The 24,091-nt window shown below is 36.4% G+C and overlaps 1 protein-coding gene across 1 annotated transcript in view; it reads left to right on the top strand.

Annotated features, from left to right (window-relative positions):
- The window catches only part of LOC131146378 (serine protease SPPA, chloroplastic), a 137,677-nt gene that overhangs the window by 85,209 nt on the left and 28,377 nt on the right, over positions 1-24,091 (top strand). The window contains exons 8-9 of the mRNA XM_058095964.1: positions 13,295-13,364; positions 23,647-23,801. Coding sequence (XP_057951947.1) covers positions 13,295-13,364; positions 23,647-23,801 — 225 coding nt within the window. The remainder of the gene's footprint in view (positions 1-13,294; positions 13,365-23,646; positions 23,802-24,091) is intronic.

Here is a 24,091-nt window from a genome sequence, read left to right on the forward strand (position 1 = left end):
TCTTTTATTGGAAAATGCTTGTGGAGGTTTCCCTTAAGAGGTTGATTCCCTATGGCCCAATTAGAAGTAAGTGTGGAGTTTACAAAAAATGAGTGGGATACCAGAGGAAATAGTAATGTTTCTCATGCAAGTCCATGTGAGTTTGTCTGTCAGGTTGCTTGATTTTTCTTTCCTGTTATCCAGGTTCTGAGTGGGTAATGGTAAATTTTGGGAGGATATCTGGGTGGGTGAGGTTTCTTTGGATAGGTTAGTGCCTCATATTTTTAAGCTTTTTCTTCAATTTACAATGTACCAATTAGGTCTTTCTTTTCTTTGGAGGGAGGCTATCTTTCGGGAGATTTCCATTTCTTCAGGAATTTCAATGAAAGAGAGGTCGATGGGCTCACTGCATTGCTAAGTGTTCTGGAACATTTTGTCCCCCACAATAAGGGTGATGGGAGAGCCTGGATGGAGGTCCTTCGTCTTTTGAAAATCCCTTCCCCCAATCATGTTCCTTTGAGCCATGTCATTTGGAAGGCACAGATGCTTTTAAGATTCAGAATTTCATCTTGACGGTGACTCTCAACAAAATTAATATGCAGGAATTAGAGGTTAGAAGACCATAGAAGGCCCTTAGTCTTTATATTTGTTTGATTTTCCGTGACTAGTGAAACCACAACATGCCTTTTTTATTCATTTTCAGGTGGGGAACCAAGTGTGGAGTGCTCTTATTTCGTTCTTTGGTGAAGCATGGATAGGGCCTCTAAATATGAGTGATTTTTGCTGAGATATTTGGGGTTTGGAAAGAGCAGAAAAGGAAGAGCTTTATGGACATGTGCAGTGCTTGCTATACCGTGGACCCTTTTACTTGAGAGGAATACAAGAATTTTTAAAGATTGAACTGCTTCTCATCATGGTGGGATAGAGTAGTTTTTTTGGCTTCATTTTTAGATCAGTTATTTGAACTTTTGAGGGGATGTCACTGTCCGACCTTCAGAGGGATGGGGGGCTGCACTATTGTAATTGTTTCAGTTGTTTTTGGAGGATGTCTTTTACTCCTAGTCTTTTCTCTTTTAATAAAATTTTCTAACTGATACAAGAAGTTTTTTATTCCGTTAGTTAGAAATTATACTTTTGGCAGACATCTGCATTCTTCCATTGCTAAAAGAATTGGGTTAGAACTGGGTAGTCTATTGCCTTTGCTCCAATTGCCTAATCCTTTGATTAAATGTTTACATTTATGCTATCAATTATGAAATATGAATTTGTTCCACTTTTTACGTTTAATTTATTTTTTATGATCTTTTAGTTTTATTACATTTATACTGAATAAAATAATGAATATAACAAATATAAGGATTTTTTTTAGAGAGAAAAAATTCATTAGATAAAGAAAGAATGTACAATACGGAGGGAAGACATCTCCTTAACTAATCTAGGAATCCTTGGGAAAACCAAAAAAGAAACAAGGAAAAAAAAAAGATGATAAAAGAAAATCAACGCACCCTAAGAAGAGATTGCCAATTGCACTGAACATCCGAAATGCACAATCCCTTTAAATTTCCATAGCGCACACCATAAAGAAGCCATAAAAAGAACTTTTTTTACACCAACCAATATGGTAACTTCTTCCCTAAAAATATATGCAAGTAATGTTCCTTCCACAAAGCTTCAAAACACTGCAAATAAAGCACAATTCCATAATGCAATTCCTTCTTCCTCCCAAACCCCACAAAGAAAATTGCCAAAAACTCTTCCATGCAAATCAAAGTGAAAGAAAATATGTGAAATAGATTCTGAACAATCAAAGCAAAGCATGCGTATATCAGGAAGGAGAGCCTTTAAAGGTCTCCTCATTTGCAACAAATCATTGGTATTTATCCTTAAGCACAACCTACCAAAGAAACACTTTGATTTTAGGGGGGGATTTTGACCTTCCGTTTAACCTTATAGAGTGGAAAGTAGAAATTTGTCCCAACCAAGAATTCGTAGAAGATTTACAAGAATAAATTCCCTAAGTCCAACAACAAATATTGAATATCACATTCAAGGCTCTTCTGAAGTGAAAATCCCATGAAGGTAAAGGACCGCCTGAGTCTACACTAAACGAAGAAATGAGATCATTTTTCCCTAAGCTCAAGCAAAAAAGGCAAAGAAAAGAGGTGGAGAGAACAACATACCCCATCCATAGGTCTTTTCAAAAACGGATACCACAACCCTTGCCCAAAACAAATTTTGTATGGGGAATAAAGAGACGGTAAATCTAAGAGATAGCTTCTACGGACTTTCTAAAGAGCATCACGAACCCAAATTCGTATCACACCCATTCCCATCAAGTCCGTATTTACTTTTGATAACTTTATGCCACAATGAAGAAACCTCTAGCAGGATCCGCTAGAGACATTTAGTCAAAAGAGCCATGTTCCTAGACACCAAATTTCCAAGATCCAAACCACCCTCCCTCTTAGTCCTACAAACCACCTCTCAACTCACCAAATAATCCCTATGACCCTTGACCAAAGAAAATCTCTCATAATTCTCTCAATCCTAATAGCAACTCCCATTGGAATTTATAAAATAGAAAGAAAATACAATGGAATACTAGAAAGACAGGCCTGAATTAGAGGAATCCTCCCTCCCAAAGAAGAAAAGGCTCCCTTCCACCATCTAAATGCTTGTACACTCTCTCCACCACTGGATCCCAAAAACTAGATGATCTAGGATTACTTCCCAAAGGAAACTCTAGATAGGACTATGGCCAACTCAACTCAGCACGCCCAGCTTCCAAGCCTAATTTCCTAACACACTCTGCAGGCACATTAATAGCTGCAATACCACTTTTTCCCATATTAATCTCAACTCCCGAGACACTATCAAAATTTTAAAGAAGCCCAAAAATATTAATGAAAGAAGGCTTATGAAATTTGCAGTATATGTAGAATATTCCATACGTAAATTGATTTAAAATTTGATAAAAATTATTGAAGAGATTAGCATGTAAAATTTTGGAGTCAATATGCTTGTTAGGCTTTGTTGAGTTTGCTAATATGATAAATGAATTTGTTAGTTGTCCCAGCCCTGGGAGTATATAGGCTAGAGGGGGGGGTGAATAGACCCTTTACATGAAATGCGTATTTCTCTACAAAATAAAAACTCTTGGCAAGATACAAGAAATTATATCACAATATAAGTAAATGTAAATCATGCACAAGTCAAATAAAATGAAGAGAAGGGTAGAGAAAATTAACACCGGTATTTTCACATGGTTCGGCACCAAGCCTAAGTCCACGCCTTGGGACCAACCCAAGGATTCCACAATCCACTAAGGAACTCCTTCACTGGCAGAGAAGCCTTACAACTCGGGAACAAATCCCTACCCGTTCACAAAGAGCCTCTTCAGTTCACAAAGAACCTTCACCAAACGGTTCACAAATAACCTTTACAAGAAGATGATGGAAATACAATATGATGCTCCTCAAATGAGCAAATATTAAATACAAAGCAAACCTCACACTATCTCTTAAGTAATGAATCAAACACATTTAAAGAGTGAGAGAGAATGAGCACTTGTGAATGAAGAACAACAATGCAAAGTTCTAGGTGCTTAGGTTTTGGTATAAAAAGATGTTTTCCACTAAGAATGATCGAAAGCCTTCAAAACCATATTAATACAAGTATAATAGCTTGTATTTATAGCCAAAGGAGCCATTAACTAGTCGTTGGGGGGAAGAAAAGATATTTTATTTGGTAAACTAGCCGTTTTCCGCCCGTTTGCGTCATTCTGCCCGTTGGACTCGCTGACGAGTCCTCTGCTCTCGTCTACTAGTCACACACTGCCACTCGTCAACGAGTCACTGCGACTCATCGACGAGTGCCCTGAATTAGAAAAAGTCATCAACATGAAAGTTGTGGCATTTTGTCTTAGCTTTCCAGGGACACCAAGATCGTCCTTTTTGGACTTTTCTACCAAGAGTTATATCCCAAATACCGAAAGGTGTTTAGGACTCAAGGCTGCACTATGGTAGTGACTAGTCACGATTGTTTTTTTTTTTCCTTGTCAAAAAGCGTTTTAATGACTCAAAACATTCTTGGACCAAAGTATCTGAAATATATTAAGTCTAATGAAGATTAAAACTTGTCCAAATAAGTTTCCTTTTGAATATAAGATATCTTGATTAATAAAATACCTTTGAAAACCAATTTTGATATCTTATATGCTTAGTATGTCCTTTCATAAATATTCTTGATTTTCTTTGAACCTTTAGAACGTAAAACTCGTTTTAACACAATCGAGACTAAATATAAAAATGTTCTTAAAACTAGGATGTTAAAAACTTGTCCCTTTGAAAACATATTTGAGTTTTAGGATTCATTTGACAAACTCTTCTTTCCACTTAGAAAAATATAAATATTGAGTTTGTCACTTTAGTGTAATCCTATATATTCATGTGTCTTAGTATGCATGCATTTGCTCAACTGTTGTTCAAAAATCATGCAAGAAACACACTCGCTAGAGTTACAAAATATACTACCTCACACAACCCTTATTACAAATAATTCTACAATTAAGCTTCCTTTGGTTGTGCTTGGGTCCTTCCGAGTACGTGTCCATTTGATCTTTCCTTCTTGACGTCTACTCAGTACAATCTTTGCTTTCGATACAATAATTCATGTACAAGTACCTGTACTAAACATGATCTGCAAAGATAGGAAAACACTAGGAACAACATATAGGTTAATATCATCAAAACACATTAAACAATGATGGTGTAGCCATGGTCTTAAATTTCCATGAAACTATCAAAATTTCCGTCGAAATTTCCAATTTCCGTCACCTTCGAAATCGAAATGGCAGTCAATTTCCGTCTTGCATAATTTCTGTCGAAATCTCAACGAATCATCCGAAATTTATTGAAACCTCGAAATTTTAGCAAAATTGGTCGAAATATATCGAAACCTCGAGAGTGAAGTGAAATTTCTCTTTTAATTTATTTTATTGAAACAAAAGGTTATCACAAGTGCTTTTGAAATTATATGAAAAAATAAACTTATAGTAATATTTTATTTAACCATTCATGTCTAAATTATCAATATTTGTATAATAAATAATATTTAAATGATTTATGAATTTCATTTGCATTAACTCAATATGTTTAATGTACATTATCTTACAAACATGTTTGATACACATACTATTTTACAACTTTTCCACCTCATACAAAACATAGATGTATTTAATTTGTAATATATTAGTCTTAAATCTTTTATTTTTATGTTTGTTAACCATTTCTAAAGTTTCACAAAGAATTCCATGCTTTATTACTAGTTTCCGTTATTTTTTCAAATCGAAATCGAAATCAACATCGAAATCGAAATTTTTGTCGAAATTTCCATACTTTTGGAGCTTCGAAATTTGAGTTGAAATCAAAATTTAAGACCTTGGGTGTGGCCACTAAGGCTAACATTCTCCCCTTTTTGATGATGTCTAACCTATTACTAATTTACTTAATCTTTGCATTTGTATTTATACTAATCATGGCTTGATATGCAAAGATAAGCTTACTTAGAACCACTAATGGGTTGTTATCATTAAAACAATGCAACTAAGCTCACATAGCCTCTAAGGCTAACCTTCTCCCCCTTTTTGATGATGATAAACCATTGGTGTTCTCCTATAGGGTGAAATTTAAAGCTCCCCCTTAATTTATGCATATTTTAGAATGGTACTAAAATATGCTCCCCTTTACTTTATGCATATAAGGTTTAACTATTTTTTTTCATATCTATGGAGCTTTTAACCTGCTATGCACAAGATAGAAAGTTCATTTAGAATAAAACAAGTAAGCAAAATGAACTTTCGTGCAACCATATGTATTCTACCCTATATGCATTTTCCATGCATTTACTTCTCCCCCTCACATAATACCACACTACATTTTCCTAACAAAGAGGACACCAAAAATCTTCTCCCCCTTTGATCATCATCAAAAAGAGAGGTACAATTCATTTTACTGAAAAAAATTTTTCCCCCTTAATATAAGATTCCCTAGTGTTGAGGTGAGTGTGTGCTAGACACATATACCAAAATATTTTCTAAACCATAACATTGGAAAGCCCATAAGGGCTTTCTTGCTAATACATGAATGTTGATTTTTAAGAAAATGCCACATGATGTAGATCAATCATTCAATGCAAATTTTTAAAATGAGCACAAAATATTCATGCTTGTAATTTAAGCATGGTAAATGTATCCAAACAACTTGGTAAAGAGCATGTGTATAATTTAGAGCATTCTAGGAAAATTCAAAGGATTATTGAAAATTTTCCATGTTTTTCAATATAGCATCTAGTGTTTAGGATTCAACATGCACCACTACCTATTCAATTATTCAATATGCATTATAAAAATATTCATAAAGTTCAACCCGTATGCATTGGATTTCAAGTCATGATCATTCAACATGCAAAGACTTATAATTACCAATGAATCGTCTTGCAAATGATCTTTTTATCATGCATCATTTATAAATATTCATTAATGACAATGTGCATGAACCAGTCTAAGTGACCACTTAAGGTTAAAACACTAAGTTCAACTTGGTCACCATACTGATACTACATAAGACTTTCAAAAGTATTTAGAATTTAAAAATAAGTCTTATGAAGTCATAATTTTAGTCGACTAGCTAGCATGTATGTCTAAAATAGATCAATGAATTCAACATGCGAGATCCTAGTCAACTACCAGCATGCAATGCACAAATCTGCATTGGCCAAGTAGATGACGTTCAAATTAGGCATGCAGTTCAACATATCCAATCAATCTAAACTATTCATCAAATAATGTAACATTTAGAAAGTAATGGATAGTAAGCTTTCAGTTCACCCAAAGCATCCAAAATGAGATATTTCTAAAATAAACACAATACAATGAAGTATTTATTGGATGAACTTTAGATTTGCTGCTTCCCCTCAATTATACAGCCCAAGCACCAAAATTTAATGTTCTTCCCAATATATAAATCATTTCAGCTTCAAGATGAGTTTAGGGCTATATGTGCAAAGTCTATAATTAATTCCCTAAAGCTCAATTTTGTATGATTGACAAAATATGCTATATTTTAAGATATTCATACAAAAGCATATGTATATAGCATTTAAAAAATTATTTAACTCGTTAAGATCCTTTGTCCATTTAGGGGGTTTACTTAATTATGCAATAGGCAATACTATCATATAATAACCAATCATAATGATATATATATATATATATATATATATATATATATATATATATATATAATGTTAAAGTGAAATAGATTGGATGTTTCACTAAAGTTCTCCTATTGGCTTGATTTTCCTAAGGTTCTTAGTATAATAATAATGTATACTAAAATTTAAAATTTTAAGCACAAAACACTATTTAAGCATTTAAAACATTATTACCCCTTATAACCTAACAAGAATCTTATGAGTAAAAAAAATTCTTTTAAGATATCTCATAACATAGCATGCAAATATAATTCATGATTTAATAATGAATTTAACACAAGCTGTATCATGAATCATGGCATGAGATAAAGTAGGAGGAAGATATACCTTTTCAATTAACTTGGCTTTATTTGACAATGCTCTTAGAAAATAGGAGACATGTTCTCCTAATTTGCCACTACTGGGAAGGTATTCCTCAAACATATGATATCACAAATAAATGCTTCATTTTAGAATGCCTCTTGTTGTTATGATTATTTTTACTAAAATTCAATTCGTGAATGCTCTGTTTAGATATTCTACTATGTATTCAAACAAGAGCATATATCATCAAAACGAATTATGTGACTAAGAAATACATCTCTTTTCCGTAAGAGATGGATTTATCTATCATAGCATGCCTTTGAACTTAAATTCAAAACCTTAGTAACTTATATGAGAAAAACAAGGTATTTCCATTTAATAAGCTTGGAGCGCATGCTATTTCATCCCATAAACAATTACCAACATTTTCAAAAAGAAACCAATTGATAATATACATAACTAAATCATCACATTTGTTTTATAGTTTCAACTCATCAATATTGGCATGATTCTTCAAAAGTTCCCAACATAGTAACTAAACAATTCAAAATGCATAAGCTAGAATTTTTATACTTTGAGCATAATTAAAAGTGTTTCTAACATTCAAATGGGTCATATTTATGGTTTAGAGCCTCAGATAATTGTTGCCTGAAAATAGGGTGTGAGTGCTCCTTGTTTTTCTCGAGAACTAGCCGTTAGCAGCACATTATATCCAGCTGCTTGAGGCCACTCGTCGACGAGTCCATGGACTGGTCGATGAGTCACACACATGCATCCATCGACGAGTTCCCTGTATTCGTCGACGAGTCTGTTCTGCAATCTCAGGGTGCTCTCGGTTTCTGTTTGTCGACGAATGCCCTGTGTTCGTCGAGGAGTCTGCTAAAAAAACCAGTCAACAAATGCCATGTGTTCGTCGACGAGCCACCTTTGAGCTTTCAAGTGCTCTCGGTATCTATTAGTTGACGAATGCCCTATGTTCGTCGACGAGTCTTCTTCATAGACTAGTTGACGAGTCACTTGGTCTCGTCGACAAGTCACCTATTTTCCATTCTGATGAACCTCCAAAAACACTAACTCATGCAGAGGACAAGTGCCAATAAGATGTGTATATTCTAATGATATAACATGCTTGTCCAAGTGAGGCTTGGGTGCGTCTCGTTTGGAAAATCAAGTTAAAAGACCCGTTTAGAAAACCAAGTTAAAAAGACTCGTTTGATATTTTAAGCACTAAAAATAGTCCGGTATGCATGTGTGAACATACTTTAGATGACCTTACTTGGTCATCATATTTTACTTTTCACCTAGGTAAAAATTCAGTCTACCTAAGACCTATTTCCTAATTCTAGGTTCTAAGGAAACAATTCAAAGAATTCATGTGTTCCCTTTTGGTACCTACTCTTCCTTGGGTGCCAAGGGGTTTTTCTTCTTCACTACCCATTCCATTTTTCTTTCTTTGCCTCTAGCTCCTCTAAATGGGCAAAAATACCTTATGCGATCCTTTCTTTCACAATATAAACAAATTTTATTTTCGTTTGAGGGTCTTGACTTACTTGCATTATTTTTGCTTGTTGAGGCATAACCATGTGATTTACAAGAGGTTTTTAAAATTCTTTTTGTAAAAATCCTTTTTCTGGACTCCCAAAGACTTTTTGGAGTTTTCTTTTCCTCTTGCAGCTTTACCATGATTTTCAACTATATTTTTCAAGCGGGTTTTTTCTTTCAAAACATTTCCAATTTGATTTTTCAAATTTTCTACCTCAACTTGAAAAACTTCATGGTCTTTTTGAGCTTTTTCAATAAGCTTCTCATTTTCCCTTTTAAGGAAAACATTTTCTTCTTTTAAGGTGGGACAAAGGCAAGGTTCTTTTCCTTTGTATTTTAACAATCTATCTTCAAAGTTTTTTATTTTTACTTCTAAAGTTTTATGCTCTTCATTTTTTCTTTTAAGGGATTCATTTTCTTCTTGCAGGGAGAATTCCTTTTGTTTTGACAAAGTAAGCTCTTTCTCAACATTTTTGTTCTTCCTTTTTACTAAAACTAATTCATTAAACAACTTGGTAGAATTTTCTACTACATCATAAGGAGTATACTCATCATCACCATCCGAACTAATTTCTTCTTGTTCATTGACCATGAAGCACAAGTGTGCTTCTTCTTCCTTATTTTCGTCATCGGTGACTAATCCATCGATTTGATCCCAAGTAGCACCATTCATGGCATTATGATCCCCATTTAGAATATTTTCTTCATTTTGATTTAGGGGGCAATTTATCATATCATGCCTAGAGTTATTGCAAAAATGACATTCAGTGCATGACTATTCCTTTTCTTTTTGTTGCATTCTTTTGCTTAAGATTTTATTAAGTTTTCTTGTAAAGAATGCAATATCATCCTCACCTATTTTTTGGTAATTAGCACAAAGTGTATCTAAGGCAATACCATTTTCTATCTTAGGTTTTTCTAGATTTCTAACTTCTTTAATGGTTATTGATGATAGGTAAAGATTGGAGAATTTTTTGAATATAATCGTTCAATGAATAAACTCTACCATGTGCCTTTAAATTGTTTATGAGGTGTGTGAACCGAGTAAGCATGGATAAAATTTCTTCATCTTCATTTAATTTAAACATTTCATATTCTCTAACTAGCATGCATATTTTTGATTGTTCATTTTGTGATGTGTTTCCATAGATGTTTTCAAGTACATCCCACATTTCTTTTGCGGTTTGACATTCGCAAATAAGGCTATGTACATCATCATTTAAACCACAAAGAATAATATGCTTTACTTTAAAATTTAGTTCAACTAACCTTTTTTCGCTTGGTGATTGTTCCAATAAAGCCTTTGGAAAATTCTCATTTTTCTTTGTGATTGAAAAGTCTCCTTTGGAGATGATCTCCCACAAATCCAAGTTGTATGCTTGAATGAGCTCGGACATTTGATTTTTTCCATGCATGGTAGTTTGAACCATTGAACATCGGTGGTTGATAAATGGATCGTCCATATGAAGAGGTGCTCACCGAATACTCCATTTGATCTTTTACGCTCTAGATTTTACTCTGAAAATACAAACGCCTCGCTTTGATACCACTTGTTAGTTGTCCCAACCCCGGGAGTATATAGTCTAGGGAGGGGTGAACAGACTCTTTTCGCGGAATGCGTATTTCTCTACAAAATAAAAACTCTTGGCAAAATACAAGAAATTATATCACAATATAAGTAAATGTAAATCATGCACAAGACAAATAAAATAAAGAGAAGGGTAGAGAAAATTAACACCGGTATTTTCACGTGGTTCAGCACCAAGCCTACATCCACGCCTTGGGACCAACTCAAGGATTCCACAATCCACTAAGGAACTCCTTCACTGGCGAAGAAGCCTTACAACTTGGGAACAAATCCCTACCACGCTCACAAAGAGCCTTCACTTGGGAACAAATCCCTACCCGCTCACAAAGAGCCTCTTCGGTTCCCAAAGAACCTTTACAAGAAGATGATGGAAAAACAATATGATGCTCCTCAAATGAGCAAATATTAAATACAAAGCAAACCTCACACTATCTCTCAAGTAATGAATCAAAAACAATTAAAGAGCAAGAGAGAATGAGCACTTGTGAATGAAGAACAACAATGCAAAGTGTTAGGTGCTTAGGTTTTGGTATCAAAATGATTTTTTTCACTAGGGATGATCAAAAGCCTTTAAAACCATATTAATACAAGTCTAATAGCTTGTATGTATAGCCCAGGAGCCAAAGGAGCCGTTAACTAGCAGTTGGGGGGAAGAAAAGATATTTTATTTGGTAAATTAGCCGTTTTCCACCCGTTAGCGTCATTCTGCCCGTTGGACTTGTCGACAAGTCCCTTGCTCTCGTCAACTAGTCACACACTACCACTCGTCGACGAATCCCGTGTGTTTGTCGATGAATGCCTTGAATTATAAAAAGTCATCAACATGAAAGTTGTGGCATTTTGTCTTAACTTTCCAAGAGCACCAAGATTGTCCTTTTTGGACTTTTCTAGCAAAAGTTATGTCCCAAATACCAAAGGGTGTTCAGGACTCAAGGATGCACTACGGTAGTGAAGATTGCTTTTTTTTTTTTTTCCTTGTCAAAAAGCGTTTTAATGACTCAAAACATTCTTGGACCAAAGTATATGAAATATATTAAGTCTAATGAAGATTAAAACTTGTTCAAATGAGTTTCCTTTTGAATATAAGATATCTCGATTAATAAAACACGTTTGAAAACCCATTTTGATATCTTATATGCTTAGTATGTCCTTTTATAAATATGCTTGATTTTTTTTTAACCTTTAGGACATAAAACTTGTTTTAATACAATCGGGACTAAGTATAAAAATGTTCTTAAAACTAGGATGTTAAAAACTTGTCCCTTTGAAAACATATTTGAGTTTTAGGATTCATTTGAAAAACTCTTCTTTCAACTTAGGAAACTATAAATATTGAGTTTGTGACTTTAGTGCAATCCTATGTGTCCCTAGTATGCTTGCATTTGCTCAACTCTTGCTCAAAAATCATGTAAGAAACACACTTGCAAGAGTTACAAAACATACTACCTTACACAACCCTTATTGCAAATAATTCTACAATTAAGCTTCCTTTGGTTGTGCTTGGGTCCTTCCGAGTACATTTCCATTTGATCTTTTCTTCTTGACGTCTACTCGGTCCGATGTTTGCCTTCGATCCAATAATTCATGTACAAGTACCTATACTAATCATGATCTGCAAAGATAGGAAAACACTAGGAACAACATATAGGTTAATATCATCGAAACACATTAAACAATGATGGTGTAGCCACTAAGGCTAACATTCTCCCCTTTTGATGATGTCTAACTTATTACTAATTTATTTAATCTTTACATTTGTATTTATACTAATCATGGCTTGATATGCAAAGATAAGCTTACCTAGAACCACTAATGGGTTGTTATCGTCGAAACAATGTAGTTAAGTTCACATAGCCTCTAAGGCTAACCGAATTTACAAGTACAGTCTGCATTACATGTTACATAACATCCTGAACTGTTGTCTAATTGGGTGTGGGTGGATTGGAGCTGAACAGATTTTTTTTTGTTGTACTAGTGTTTTTCCTTTTGTAGACATGTTGTTCCTTTATCTTTGTACTCCTTTCCCTTGTCAATGATATTTATTTTTCTTTTCAAAAATATGTGTGTGAGAGAGAGAGTTGCAAGAGTTCTAGTAGACAAGACAGAGTGCTCTGCATGACCATGCTAATCTTGGTGAAATGATGGAAGTTGAAGTATTACATATGTTTTGTAGAATCAATTGGTGAAATAAAGTAAGTGGATGGATTACTTGTAGTTGTAGAATCATTTGCTATGATGTGCAAGGATCCTCAGGAGGCTAGCCATGGTGAAGTGGTATAGATATGTCAGTATTGTCTTTCTGTAAAACAATTGTGGTCCGTGGCCATTCAAGAGAAAAAGGAACTTGAAAAAGAAAAAATGACATGTACAAGTAGCATGGCTAGAGAATTGATGTTTGAAACCTTTACAGCATGGTTCTATTTCATTTTGTGGTATAGGCGCCTTTTATATTTAATAAATATAATTTTGATTCTTCCTTAAAATTTTCAGGTCTGGCTTGTTTCATGTGCTGAAAAAAAAAAAAAAATTTTCAATTTATTTATTACTTCTTTCTTCTTATATGGTAGTTCCCATCTTTCTTAATTGTTAGAGCTGGGTTTCTTTTTCCAGAGTCAAAAAGATATAAGGCTGTTGTCATCCGAATTGACAGCCCTGGAGGTGATGCCCTTGCTTCTGATTTGTAAGTGCTACTCTATTATAGCTTCATGCTATTATGTGATATGTGTGATGATCATAATTGATATTTGAATGAGGATACAAACAATTATTAAAGCAAACAATCATGCGTTGTCAAGCATACAGTAGGATTGTTATTATTGTTTCTTTTTTAATCGGCAGGGATGAGTGGCATTGTTGGGGTAAAGTAAACCCCCTTTTGGTTTGCAGAATCAGAGCAGGAATGGAATCAAATTTTGGGAATGTAATCACATTCCTGCATTTGGTTTGCAGAATCAGGGTCTGAATCGTATTCCACCCGGAATACTAATTCTATCACTAGGGGGAATTGTGATTCCTGTCCAAATGGATTGGAGTCATTTCTCATTCCGTGGAATCAACGCAATGCCCATAATACCCTCCCATCTCCATTTCTTCTTCTTCTTCCAAATGGACTGGAATCATCTCTTATTCCACCTACCCATTTCCCATAATACCCTCCCATCACCATTTCTTCAGGGAGGCAGAGCCTTTGCCGCTGCTGTGAGCCTTCAGCACCACCGTGAGTTCTTCTTCTTCTTCTTCTTGCCATGAGCCTTCAGCACCACCGTGAGTTCTTTTTCTTCTTCTTCTTTTTCATCATGGAGGCGGAGCCTTTGCCGCTGCCGTGAACCTTCAGCCGCTGCCATGAGCCTTCAGCACCACCGTGAGCCCTAGCCACCGTAAGCCCTCGCTGCTGTCATGAGTTGTCGCCACTGCTATGAGCCCTAGCCACCGAAAGCCCTCTTCCACCATCGTTGTTGAAAAGAACGGCTGGCTCTGCGGCCAGCTTCCTCTTTGATTATCTCCATTTTTTTCTGGTGAGTGATCAAAACAGCGAGGACATCTTCAGTGATGTTGCTTCCAAATACCATCAGGACTCACATCCCCCTCCCTATTACAAACCGTCAGTCCTCAGCTGTGACCAAAACTGACAGTCAAGGATCTGCAGCCGGCAGCCACGGTTGGAACAACAGCTTTCTCATACAGATTGCTGTGAATAAATTTAAAAGCAAAATATAAAGACCAAAATCAATCAAAACTTGGAAGGGTATTTTAGGAAAATATCTTGTTCTTTATCCTGGAAACAGCCTCTCTGCATAAAAGTAGGGGTAAGGCTGCATACACTGTGACAACCCTCCCCTTACCCTCGCAAAGTGAGGAGTCATATGGCCTGAGGACACCCTTTTTTTCTTTTAATCTTATTCTTTATTCCATTCCTATCTCTATTCTGTGTGAGTATCCAAACGCAGTAATATAATTTTTATGTTGATTCCATTCTAGTCCTGATTCCATTCCCACTGTCATCCCATTTCTATGCCTTCTCATTCTGCAAACTAAATGTGGGATAAGAGTAAACCAACATTGAAGGGGCTGTAACTGAACTATGTTATACTTGCAGGGAGCATATGCATGATTTATATGAAATGTTCTTTGTTGTGCATAATTACATAGCATTCCAATTTTTTTCATTTCCTCACCTCCCTCACCCCCACCCCCACCCCCAAATCCTTTTTAATTTGGTGGTGGGCCCCGCCGGGGGGTGGGGGGGGAGGAAGGCAGGTGGTAGCAAACAAGGAAAGGTATTTATTTTTTAACTTCTTTGAATTTTCTTGCCACGACTTATCAGCCTTTATTGATATTTTCATTTTGGGAAATTTCTCAAAAATGAACCCAACCATCATTGAATCATTTACATTGAAATATTTTCTATTAAAATTATTTCAATTTTTGTGAAAATATTATCTAGGAGACTAGGATGAAGCATGATGTAATCATGATGATTTTAGAACTTCACATTGCCTGTATTTCTCAAAAAATAAAAAATAAAAAATAAAAAAATGGTAGTTGAATATACGAAGAATCTAGCTGAGGATTGGGTTGTTCAGGCATAGGCTGGCTGAATTTGGCATGAGATTGAACTGAGTTGAAGACTTGGGAGCTTCATAATGAGCTCAGCTTGTACGGACAAGCTTGGTGCATTTTTATGGCCAATCTTGAACTTGTTTACAGGCCTAACTTGGCTCATAATATAATAATAGCCTAATGCTGTAATCTAACTTAATTTTTGTGTCAGATCCTTAAATGGTGCGTTGCTAATACAAATTAATCATTCATGACAGTACTTAAGATTTATACTAACTCAATTCTTTGTCAATTCAAACTTGTTCTAAATTATTTGTCTAAAATTTTTGTGGTTGGTTTAGACTATAATTAAATGGCATGCAAAAAGATAGGAGGATATTGTCATGTTAGCAGCTTGTTTAGGCCCCATTTGGTTAAAGATCCAAACAATTTTTTTCGAAAATGACAACAGTAAGTTGTATTGGGCATATTTTGTATTAAAAAATGTGCTTGGATAATTGAATTTGCTCTAGTTTTCTCTAATGAAAAAACAGAGAATGTGTTTGGAAAATTCAAATACAAAATCTTCTTCTTTTTTGTTTTTTGGGTGGCAAACATATGACATTTGGAGCTGGAGTTTTTGGTGAGTGGTGGCTGTTGGCAGTTGAGGGTGATGGTGAGCAGTGGTGGTGGTGGGAGATGATGGGTGATGGCACACAGTGGTGCATTGTGGTGATTGGCAATGGTGGGTTGTCATGGAACATGGGGGTGATGGGACAGGAAAGTGTTGCTCTCTCTGTTGTCATAGGTCTAACTCCAGAGCTCTCTGCATCTGCAAGATTGCATCAAGGAACAAGAACTTTACAAGCTTATCAAACTCCAAAAGAAAAAAACTAATCTAGGACCAGAAGAATCCAAGAACTCAAAACTTCTGCTAGGAGTGACCCAGGAAAACCTGAGCTGATTGAACAAGGACAAGAACTGCAAGAAAAGATTACTGCTGCTGCGGGAGTTCTCTGCAAGTTGTAGCCCTAGAATTGTTGATGCTCGCCTAGGCTTGGCTCTTTTACGAGCTCATTGAATTGGTTATGCGCTGAAACAAGCTGTGGTTAGGTCCTGGTTCCAAGCTTGTTTGCTTAATAAACTAAGTTTAGCAGACCAGGTTTGCTTGCTTAGGTTTTGCTTAACTAATGTTGGTTAATCAATGTATCCCTGAATTCCTTGTTTTGAAAGAAAGAAGAATTTATTGAGAGATACATATAAGATAGCAATGAAAATAAATTGGTGCAGAAGTTGTAACATGAGAAAACCACGAAGAGCATGACTTATTTGAAGAACCTCGTAACCTGTCAATTGTAGGATAGGATCTTTGGCAGGCAATATGCGCTTAATAGCACAATTCAAGCATACCATCTTCTTTCTCATTTTGAGGATAAGGGGCGGAAGGAAAAGGAAACAAAGGAGGGATCCGAATCGGACCTAAATGGGAATGACATGAAAAGTCTCTTTCAAAAAAGACATCCTCTTGAAAAGGAAGTACAAAAAGAAAAAAGAAAAACCCAAGCAAGCTAGTGAGCAAAGTCTCCTAGTCTCTTTGCTCATCATTTAGATGAATCCTCTCAAAAAGGTTCAGGATTATTACATCAACGCGAGGTAATTGCCTGAAAATTCTCCCAATTTGCTCTGAACCAAGAACAGAAAAGTCCAAACTGCATAAAGAATAGAGTTCCAGAGAGTTTTACCTGAATTACTTTCACTGGCATTCAAGGAATTTTGAAGAAACTCTCCAATTCAAAGGAAACATCCATACTTACCGAAAAGTAACTGGTTACTGTAGCTATTTAGTATTAGTCTGTTATTGTTGATTGTCACCAAACTCTTCATTGAAGTTGATTGTCAGTTTGTTCTAAACAAACTTGTCAAGAAGCTCATTACAATGATTCATGTCAAGTCTGAATAACTGATTCATTCACTAACTCATAAGCTAGGAGCATATGATATTTATCCTCCAGCTTGAGAGGGAGTGTTACTAGTTACTGTAGCTATTTAGTGTTACTGTAGTGTGTTATTATTGTGTTAGTAAGCATGAGTTAGTGCATGAGATAGTAAGGGTAATGTGGTCATTGTAATGTGTTTGGCATATGGTATAAATAGTGGTAGAAACCTATCATTGTGATTAGCTCGTCCAATTTACCCAATTCTTTATGATGATATGAGAGCAAGATCCCACCTAAACTCTTAACTGCATAGCCACCACGAAACCAAATTCTAAACCTCATAATCCTATGCAAACCTGCCACTATAGGAAGATCATCCACACCACCAGAGACTGGAAACAGGTCCAGGAGTCACAGGAAAACACATTGGAAAATTTTCTTGATGTCATTGGAATCTCAAGAATCCCTTCTGGTTTTGTAAAACTGACCCCATATATAGCCACATAATTGGCCAATCTATAAGCCTGCAAAATTGGCACTGCCATGCATTGGCCAAAAGTCTGCAACTCCGACTCCATGCATAAGTGCATGAGAATGTTTTGAGCAGTCTTTTTGCTCTGATTTCTTCCCAAATGCCTAAAATACTTCCGTACTCGATAATATCAAGTTGTTGGTCATGTCCTTTGTTCAAAGATACAACCTTTTTGGTCATCCACTCGTGGCATTTTGTTAATGGTTTTTGGTACAATTTAGGGTTGTCTATTAGTTTTTTGGGGAGCTTTTTCTTTTTAGGGCTGTGGCAGTGTCATGCTAGTTTGTTTTTGACTCGTTCATGGTCATTTTCAGTTCACCTTGTTCGGTTGTTCTAGTTGTTTCAGCTGGACCTTATTTTTCATTCAGGTATATATTTTCAAAATTATTTTCATATTTGAACTATTCTATTTATAATTAATATACTGCTTTTAAAGTTGTGCAAGTTTGTAAACTAAGGGTTTGGGAGCATGGATTTCAAGCCTTTGAATTGCATTTGTATGGATTTGAACAAGACTCAATACATTTCTTAACTTTTTTTATCCAAATGCATACAAGTCCAAATCCAAGGCCTGAATTTCACTCCCCAACACACTGTTTATGTCTGGATTGTGGAGTTTAATTTCCAATTCTTGCAGTGAACTGTTATTGTGGACATTGTGGGCTGATGCTTGGGTTAATAACTGTTAAGATTTGATTCAAGTGAATGACCTAGCTTGAAGATAGGTCTCTCCCTATATTTATAATACAAATTAAATGCTTCTAATGACAATAATACCCTAACTCTCACTAATTGACATACTAACACCCTTAATAATAATAATAATAATACTAAAAGACATAAGTAACCTTTAACACTCCCCGTCAAGCTGGAGCATAAATGTCATATGTTCCTGGTTTGTTACAAATAAATTTAACACAAGCAACCCCCCCCCCCCCCAACGATTTGGTAAACAAATCAGCAAGCTGCATATTTGACTTCACATAAGTGGTAGTAATAAGCTTCTGCACAAGTTTCTCTTGAACGAAGTGGAAATCAACTTCACTGTGTTTCGTCTATCAACTTCATAGGCTGAGAATGAGAAATACCCAATTCAACATGTTCTTCAACTAGACAAGTTCACAAGCAGTGTGAGTCATATCTTTATATTCTGATTCAGCACTTGACTTGGCCACCAAAGTTTGTTTCTTACTCTTCCAAGGAACCAAATTACCACCTATCAAGATACAGTACCCGATTGTGGATCTTCAGTCAAAAGGCAACCCAGCCCAATCTACATCTATACCTCGTGGATATAAGTGTGACCCTGATCACAATATAAAAACCACTCCCAAGTGCATGTTTGAAATATCTCAATATGCGAATTACTGCGTCCCGATGACTTCTACTTGGAGAATCTAGAAATTGACTCACAACACTTGTTGCAAAAGATATATTCGGTCGAGTGACTATGAGATAATTCAACTTTCCAACACGTCTACGGTATTGGCCATGATTAGGTAGCAAATCACCTATATCCGGCATTAACTTCTTGTTAGGATCCATGGGTGTATCAACCGGTTTAGATCCCAACAATTCAGTTTCATCCAATAGATCAAGAACATACTTCCTCTATGACAAAACAGTTCCCATACGAGATCTAGATGCTTCTATACCCAAAAAGTGTTTCAACGGTCCCAAATCTTTTGTCTAAAACTTAGTCTTTAGGAAAAGTTTGAGACTCCGAATAACTTTATTAACATCACCTGTAATAACAATATCATCCACATAAACAACAAGAAGGATCCTACCCGATGAAGTATGGCAATAAAACACAAAATGATCCACAACACACTGTCGAAGACTAATCTCAAGTACTACAACACTATAACGACCAAACCATGCTCTGGGAGATTGTTTTAGACCATATAGAGCCTTCTTGGGTCAACACACTAAGCCTAACTCCACCTGAGCAACAAGCCTAGGTGGTTGCTCCATATAGACCTCCTTCTCATGGTCACCATGCAAGAAGGCATTCTTCACAACTAACTGATGCAGAGGTCAATGACAAGTAGTAGCCAAGGAGATGAACAGACGTACTGATGTAAGTTTGGCTACTGGAGAAAAAGTATCAGAATAATCCAAACCATACACCTAAGTGTACCCCTTAGCAGCAAGATGGGCCTTTAGACAAGCCACAAAACCATCAAGGTTGACTTTCACAATGTAAACCCAGCGACAAGCAACCACAAACTTGTTAGGAGAAAGAGGTAGTCATGTAAAGCATTCATCTCTTCAACCATAGCATCCCTCCACCCAAAATGGACTAGGGCTTCTGAAATAGATTTAGGAAGGGTAGTAGATGATAGAGCAGTAACAAAACAATGGTAGGAGGGTGATAAGGAGTCATAACGAACATAGTTGGAAATGGGATGTTGAGTACATATGCATTTACCTTTCCGAATAGGAATAGGAGGATCAACATCATGGGGAGTATGATCATCAGACGAGGAAATTGAAGGCATGGTAGTAGAAGCTAGAGGGGACTCTCTTGGAACCGTCATTGTGAATACACCTACAAATTAGGATGATCAAGACCATGAGAAGGACTTGAACTACATGGAGACTCATATGGTTAATTGGGCAAGGAAAACAAAGTAGAATATGGAAGATTACGCAAAGGAAGAGACTCATTCAGCTCTGAAGCACTCAGGGATTGGGTGTAGTAAGGTGTAGACTCAAAGAAGGTAACATCAGTAGAAACAAAGAAGCAATGTAGCACAGGGCTTTAACAATGATATCCTTTTAAGTATATGAGTAGAGCCCAGAAAGACATTTTATTGCACGAGGATCCAACTTATCCACCCTAGGAGTTAGTTGATGAACAAAGGACACACACCTAAATATAGGAGGGATTGAAAATAAAGGTGAAGTAGGAAAGAGAATGGAGTAGGGAATTTTACCACTAAGAGCAAAGGATGACATTCTATTGATCAAATAACAAGTAATGTGTACAGCATCACTCTAAAACAATTTAGGTACATGCATTTGATAAAGTAAGGTGCAAGTGATTTAAAGAAGATGTCTCTTTTTCCTCTCCGCAACCCCATTTTGTTGAGGAGTGTGGGAATTGAATGATTGATGAACAATACCAAACTGAGTCGTATAAATAGTGAATTGAGCACCGAAATACTCTTTAGCATTTTCACTTCTAAGTATTCAAACTGGCAAACCAAATTTAGTCATTATTTCAAAACAAAAGGCACAAAATACTCTGAATGATCTTTCATTAAATATATCCAAGTCATTCTTGAATAATCATCCACAGAGGTTCTAAAGTATTAGAAACCCGACTTGGACACAACCCTACTAGGACCCCAAACATTAGAATGAACTAACATAAAAGGATTCAAACTAGGAACAAGACATTTTAGCTTTTCCAATGAAGGATGACCAAGGCGATAATAAATATGGAAAGGTGTGGCAGTAGCAGTGTAGGCGGAAGAAGGAGATAACGACTCAAAGTGATAGAGTCCACCAACTTCACACCCCCACCAATCATCTTCCTCATCTTTAAATCCTAAATAACCACAGAATTAGGAAAGAATGTCACTGAACAATTCATGAGTTTAGTAATTTTTGTAATGGGCATGAGATTGAAAGGAAATTTGGGAATATATAAAACCAAAGGAAGAGAAATAGAAGAAGTGGGATTTACAGTCCCAATTCCCTTGACTGCAGTGGTGGATCCATTAGCAAGAGTAACACAAGGTAAATTTGCAGGATATTGAAGAGTGGAGAAGAAGCTAGGTATACTTGTGATATGATCAGTGGCAAGGGAGTCTACGACCCAAGGACTAGGACGAGAAGTACTGAATGACAGGCATACGATGGGATTACATGTTTGGGCAAGAGATGCAATGGGAAGAGAAGCTTGTTGTGACGCTTGATACTGCTAGAACTTGGAATACTCTTCCTCTAACATAAATACAGTACGCTGCCCCCACTCGGCCCCAAAGGTGAGGAGTTGGTGGTCGGTGCATTGGCTGCCCCCGAAGGTGTGATGTCAGTGGTGGCTGCATTGTTAACACGTGAAGCTGCTTTGTCCACAATGAGCGCACTTGTGAGGAATACCTCTACCTCATTCATCTTTACCACTGCTTAGAGAACTAGAATCACCGTGTGTAGCAAAAGCTGTCCACTCAGAGCTAGGTGCAAGAGCAGGAGAATGTGTGCTAAAGGAAGCACAAAGGACACGAGAATAAACATCGGCAAATGATGGCAGCTCGGCACTACTAAGTATCTGAGACCGGATTGCCTCAAACTTGGGTCTCAAGCCTGCTAGAACACGAAAAACTATCATTTGCTCCCTTTGCTTTTGCATCTCACAAACATCGGCAGTTATAGGTTGCATGACGTTAGGCTCCTCATGAATACGCTTCATCTCTCCAAAGTAATCTGCTGTACTCCTATCTCCTTGTTGTCACTCAAAGCAGTCCTGGGATAAATTATACGTACGTGTAATGGTACCAGAGTATAGATGTTTGACATAATCCCCAATCGCCTTGCACATATCTAGATATATACACATCCGTGCAATCTGTGGCTCCATTGAATTCCATAAGAGGGAAACAATCAAGGCATCTTCTTGAACCCACACGTATTTTCTCTTCTCATCAAAATGATCAGATTGGAGCAAGGGATCAGATTTCCCTAATCCTGCTAAATAAACCCAAACAGCTTTAGGCTATTGAGCATAGTTCTTTCCATCCAACTTTTGAGTCGTTATTTGTGGCAGCAATGTAGGAAACAATTTTTTGGGATTCATAGATTCCATCCCAACACACACATATCAGCAACCACACCAATGTCAAACAAGAAGAACAATCAAAACTAATCGGGACAATTACAAACTATGTGAAGCACCAACACAACCATGGACGAGGTGAACAACTCACTGACGGATATAGCACTGCCACAGCCTCACAACTGAACATAAGAACGCTGCCACTGCTCCAAAAAACTCACAAAGAAGCCTTCACAAACCCTGAACAGAGATTAACGGAATACCGCAAGTGCATGATTGAAAAAGGTTAGATTTTTTAGCAAAAAAAACAGGCCCAACAGCTTGATAATATTGTCTAGAAAAGGAATCAGAACATGGCAGAGGAAAAAAAGAAAAGGTGGCTGGAAATTCACTGGACACTGCCGACATTTGGCTGGTGCATGGGGGCGTGTGGGTGCTCCTCCGGTGATGGAGTTTTGTGGGGTTAGGCTTCAGGCAGTTCTGTTTCTGGGTGTATGGTTGGTTTTTTGAAATAATGTGGGGTGGAGGTGGATCTGGAATGGACAGCCACAAGAATGGTTTTTCTAGCGACAGCTGAGAGGAATAGGGTTTAGGTCGGAGCACACTTTAATACCATGTTCAGATTTGATTACAATGAATGACCTAGCTTGAAGATAGGTCTCTCCCTCTATTTATAATACAAATTAAAAACATTCTAATGACAATAATACCCTTACTAACTCTCACTAATTAACCTGCTAACACACTTAATAATAATAATACTAAAAGACATAAGTAACCTCTAACAATAACTTTGCAACTTTAGCTTTTGAACTCATATACAAATCCATCTTTTCTTACTATATTAATAATAATCATAGGTATGGCATTGCCATTTTTTGTTTTTGAAAAATGCGCCAACAGATTATTCAAATATACATTCTTTTTTGTTTTCATGTTAACATATTTGTTTATATCATGTATAAAATTCTTGTTATTTGTTATGCAATATAAATTTGGTGATCAAGAGCCCTGTCCTCATGTTTCTACTTACGCCTAGATTGTTTGATATTTTTGTTCCATATGCAAAAAAGTTAAGATTTGAAGAAATCAAGAACTACATGAGATATTTTAGTACGTTGTTAGCTTCTGTTTCTCTGATTTAAATCTTGATGTTTTTTCTGTGTAGAATGTGGAGGGAAATCCGACTTCTGTCCGCCACTACTCCTGTTATTGCATCAATGTCTGATGTGGCAGCCAGTGGAGGGTATTATATGGCAATGGCAGCGGGGAATATAGTTGCTGAAAATCTTACTTTAACGGGCTCAATTGGAGTTGTCACAGGTCTACTCACAATTTCCCTCGAAAAAATCATTACACAGGAACTTGGTTGGAAAATAATGACCACTAAATTGTTTCCAACTAATAGTGATTTCATTCATCTTGCAGTTTCCATTATTTACATGTCGTTTTTTGCTGAACTGATTGATAAACAAAAAATTTCTTACCAAGACTGTAACGACCTCAAATTCCTTAACATAAAATGTAACATAATAAATGGAAAAGTCAACCTGAACCCGTGGATAACGGGGACACCTGTCAATCACAACGGAAACCTAAGCAGCAGCAAGCAT

The sequence above is a fragment of the Malania oleifera genome, chromosome 13, assembly GCF_029873635.1.
Source record: "Malania oleifera isolate guangnan ecotype guangnan chromosome 13, ASM2987363v1, whole genome shotgun sequence".
Taxonomy (NCBI): domain Eukaryota; kingdom Viridiplantae; phylum Streptophyta; class Magnoliopsida; order Santalales; family Ximeniaceae; genus Malania; species Malania oleifera.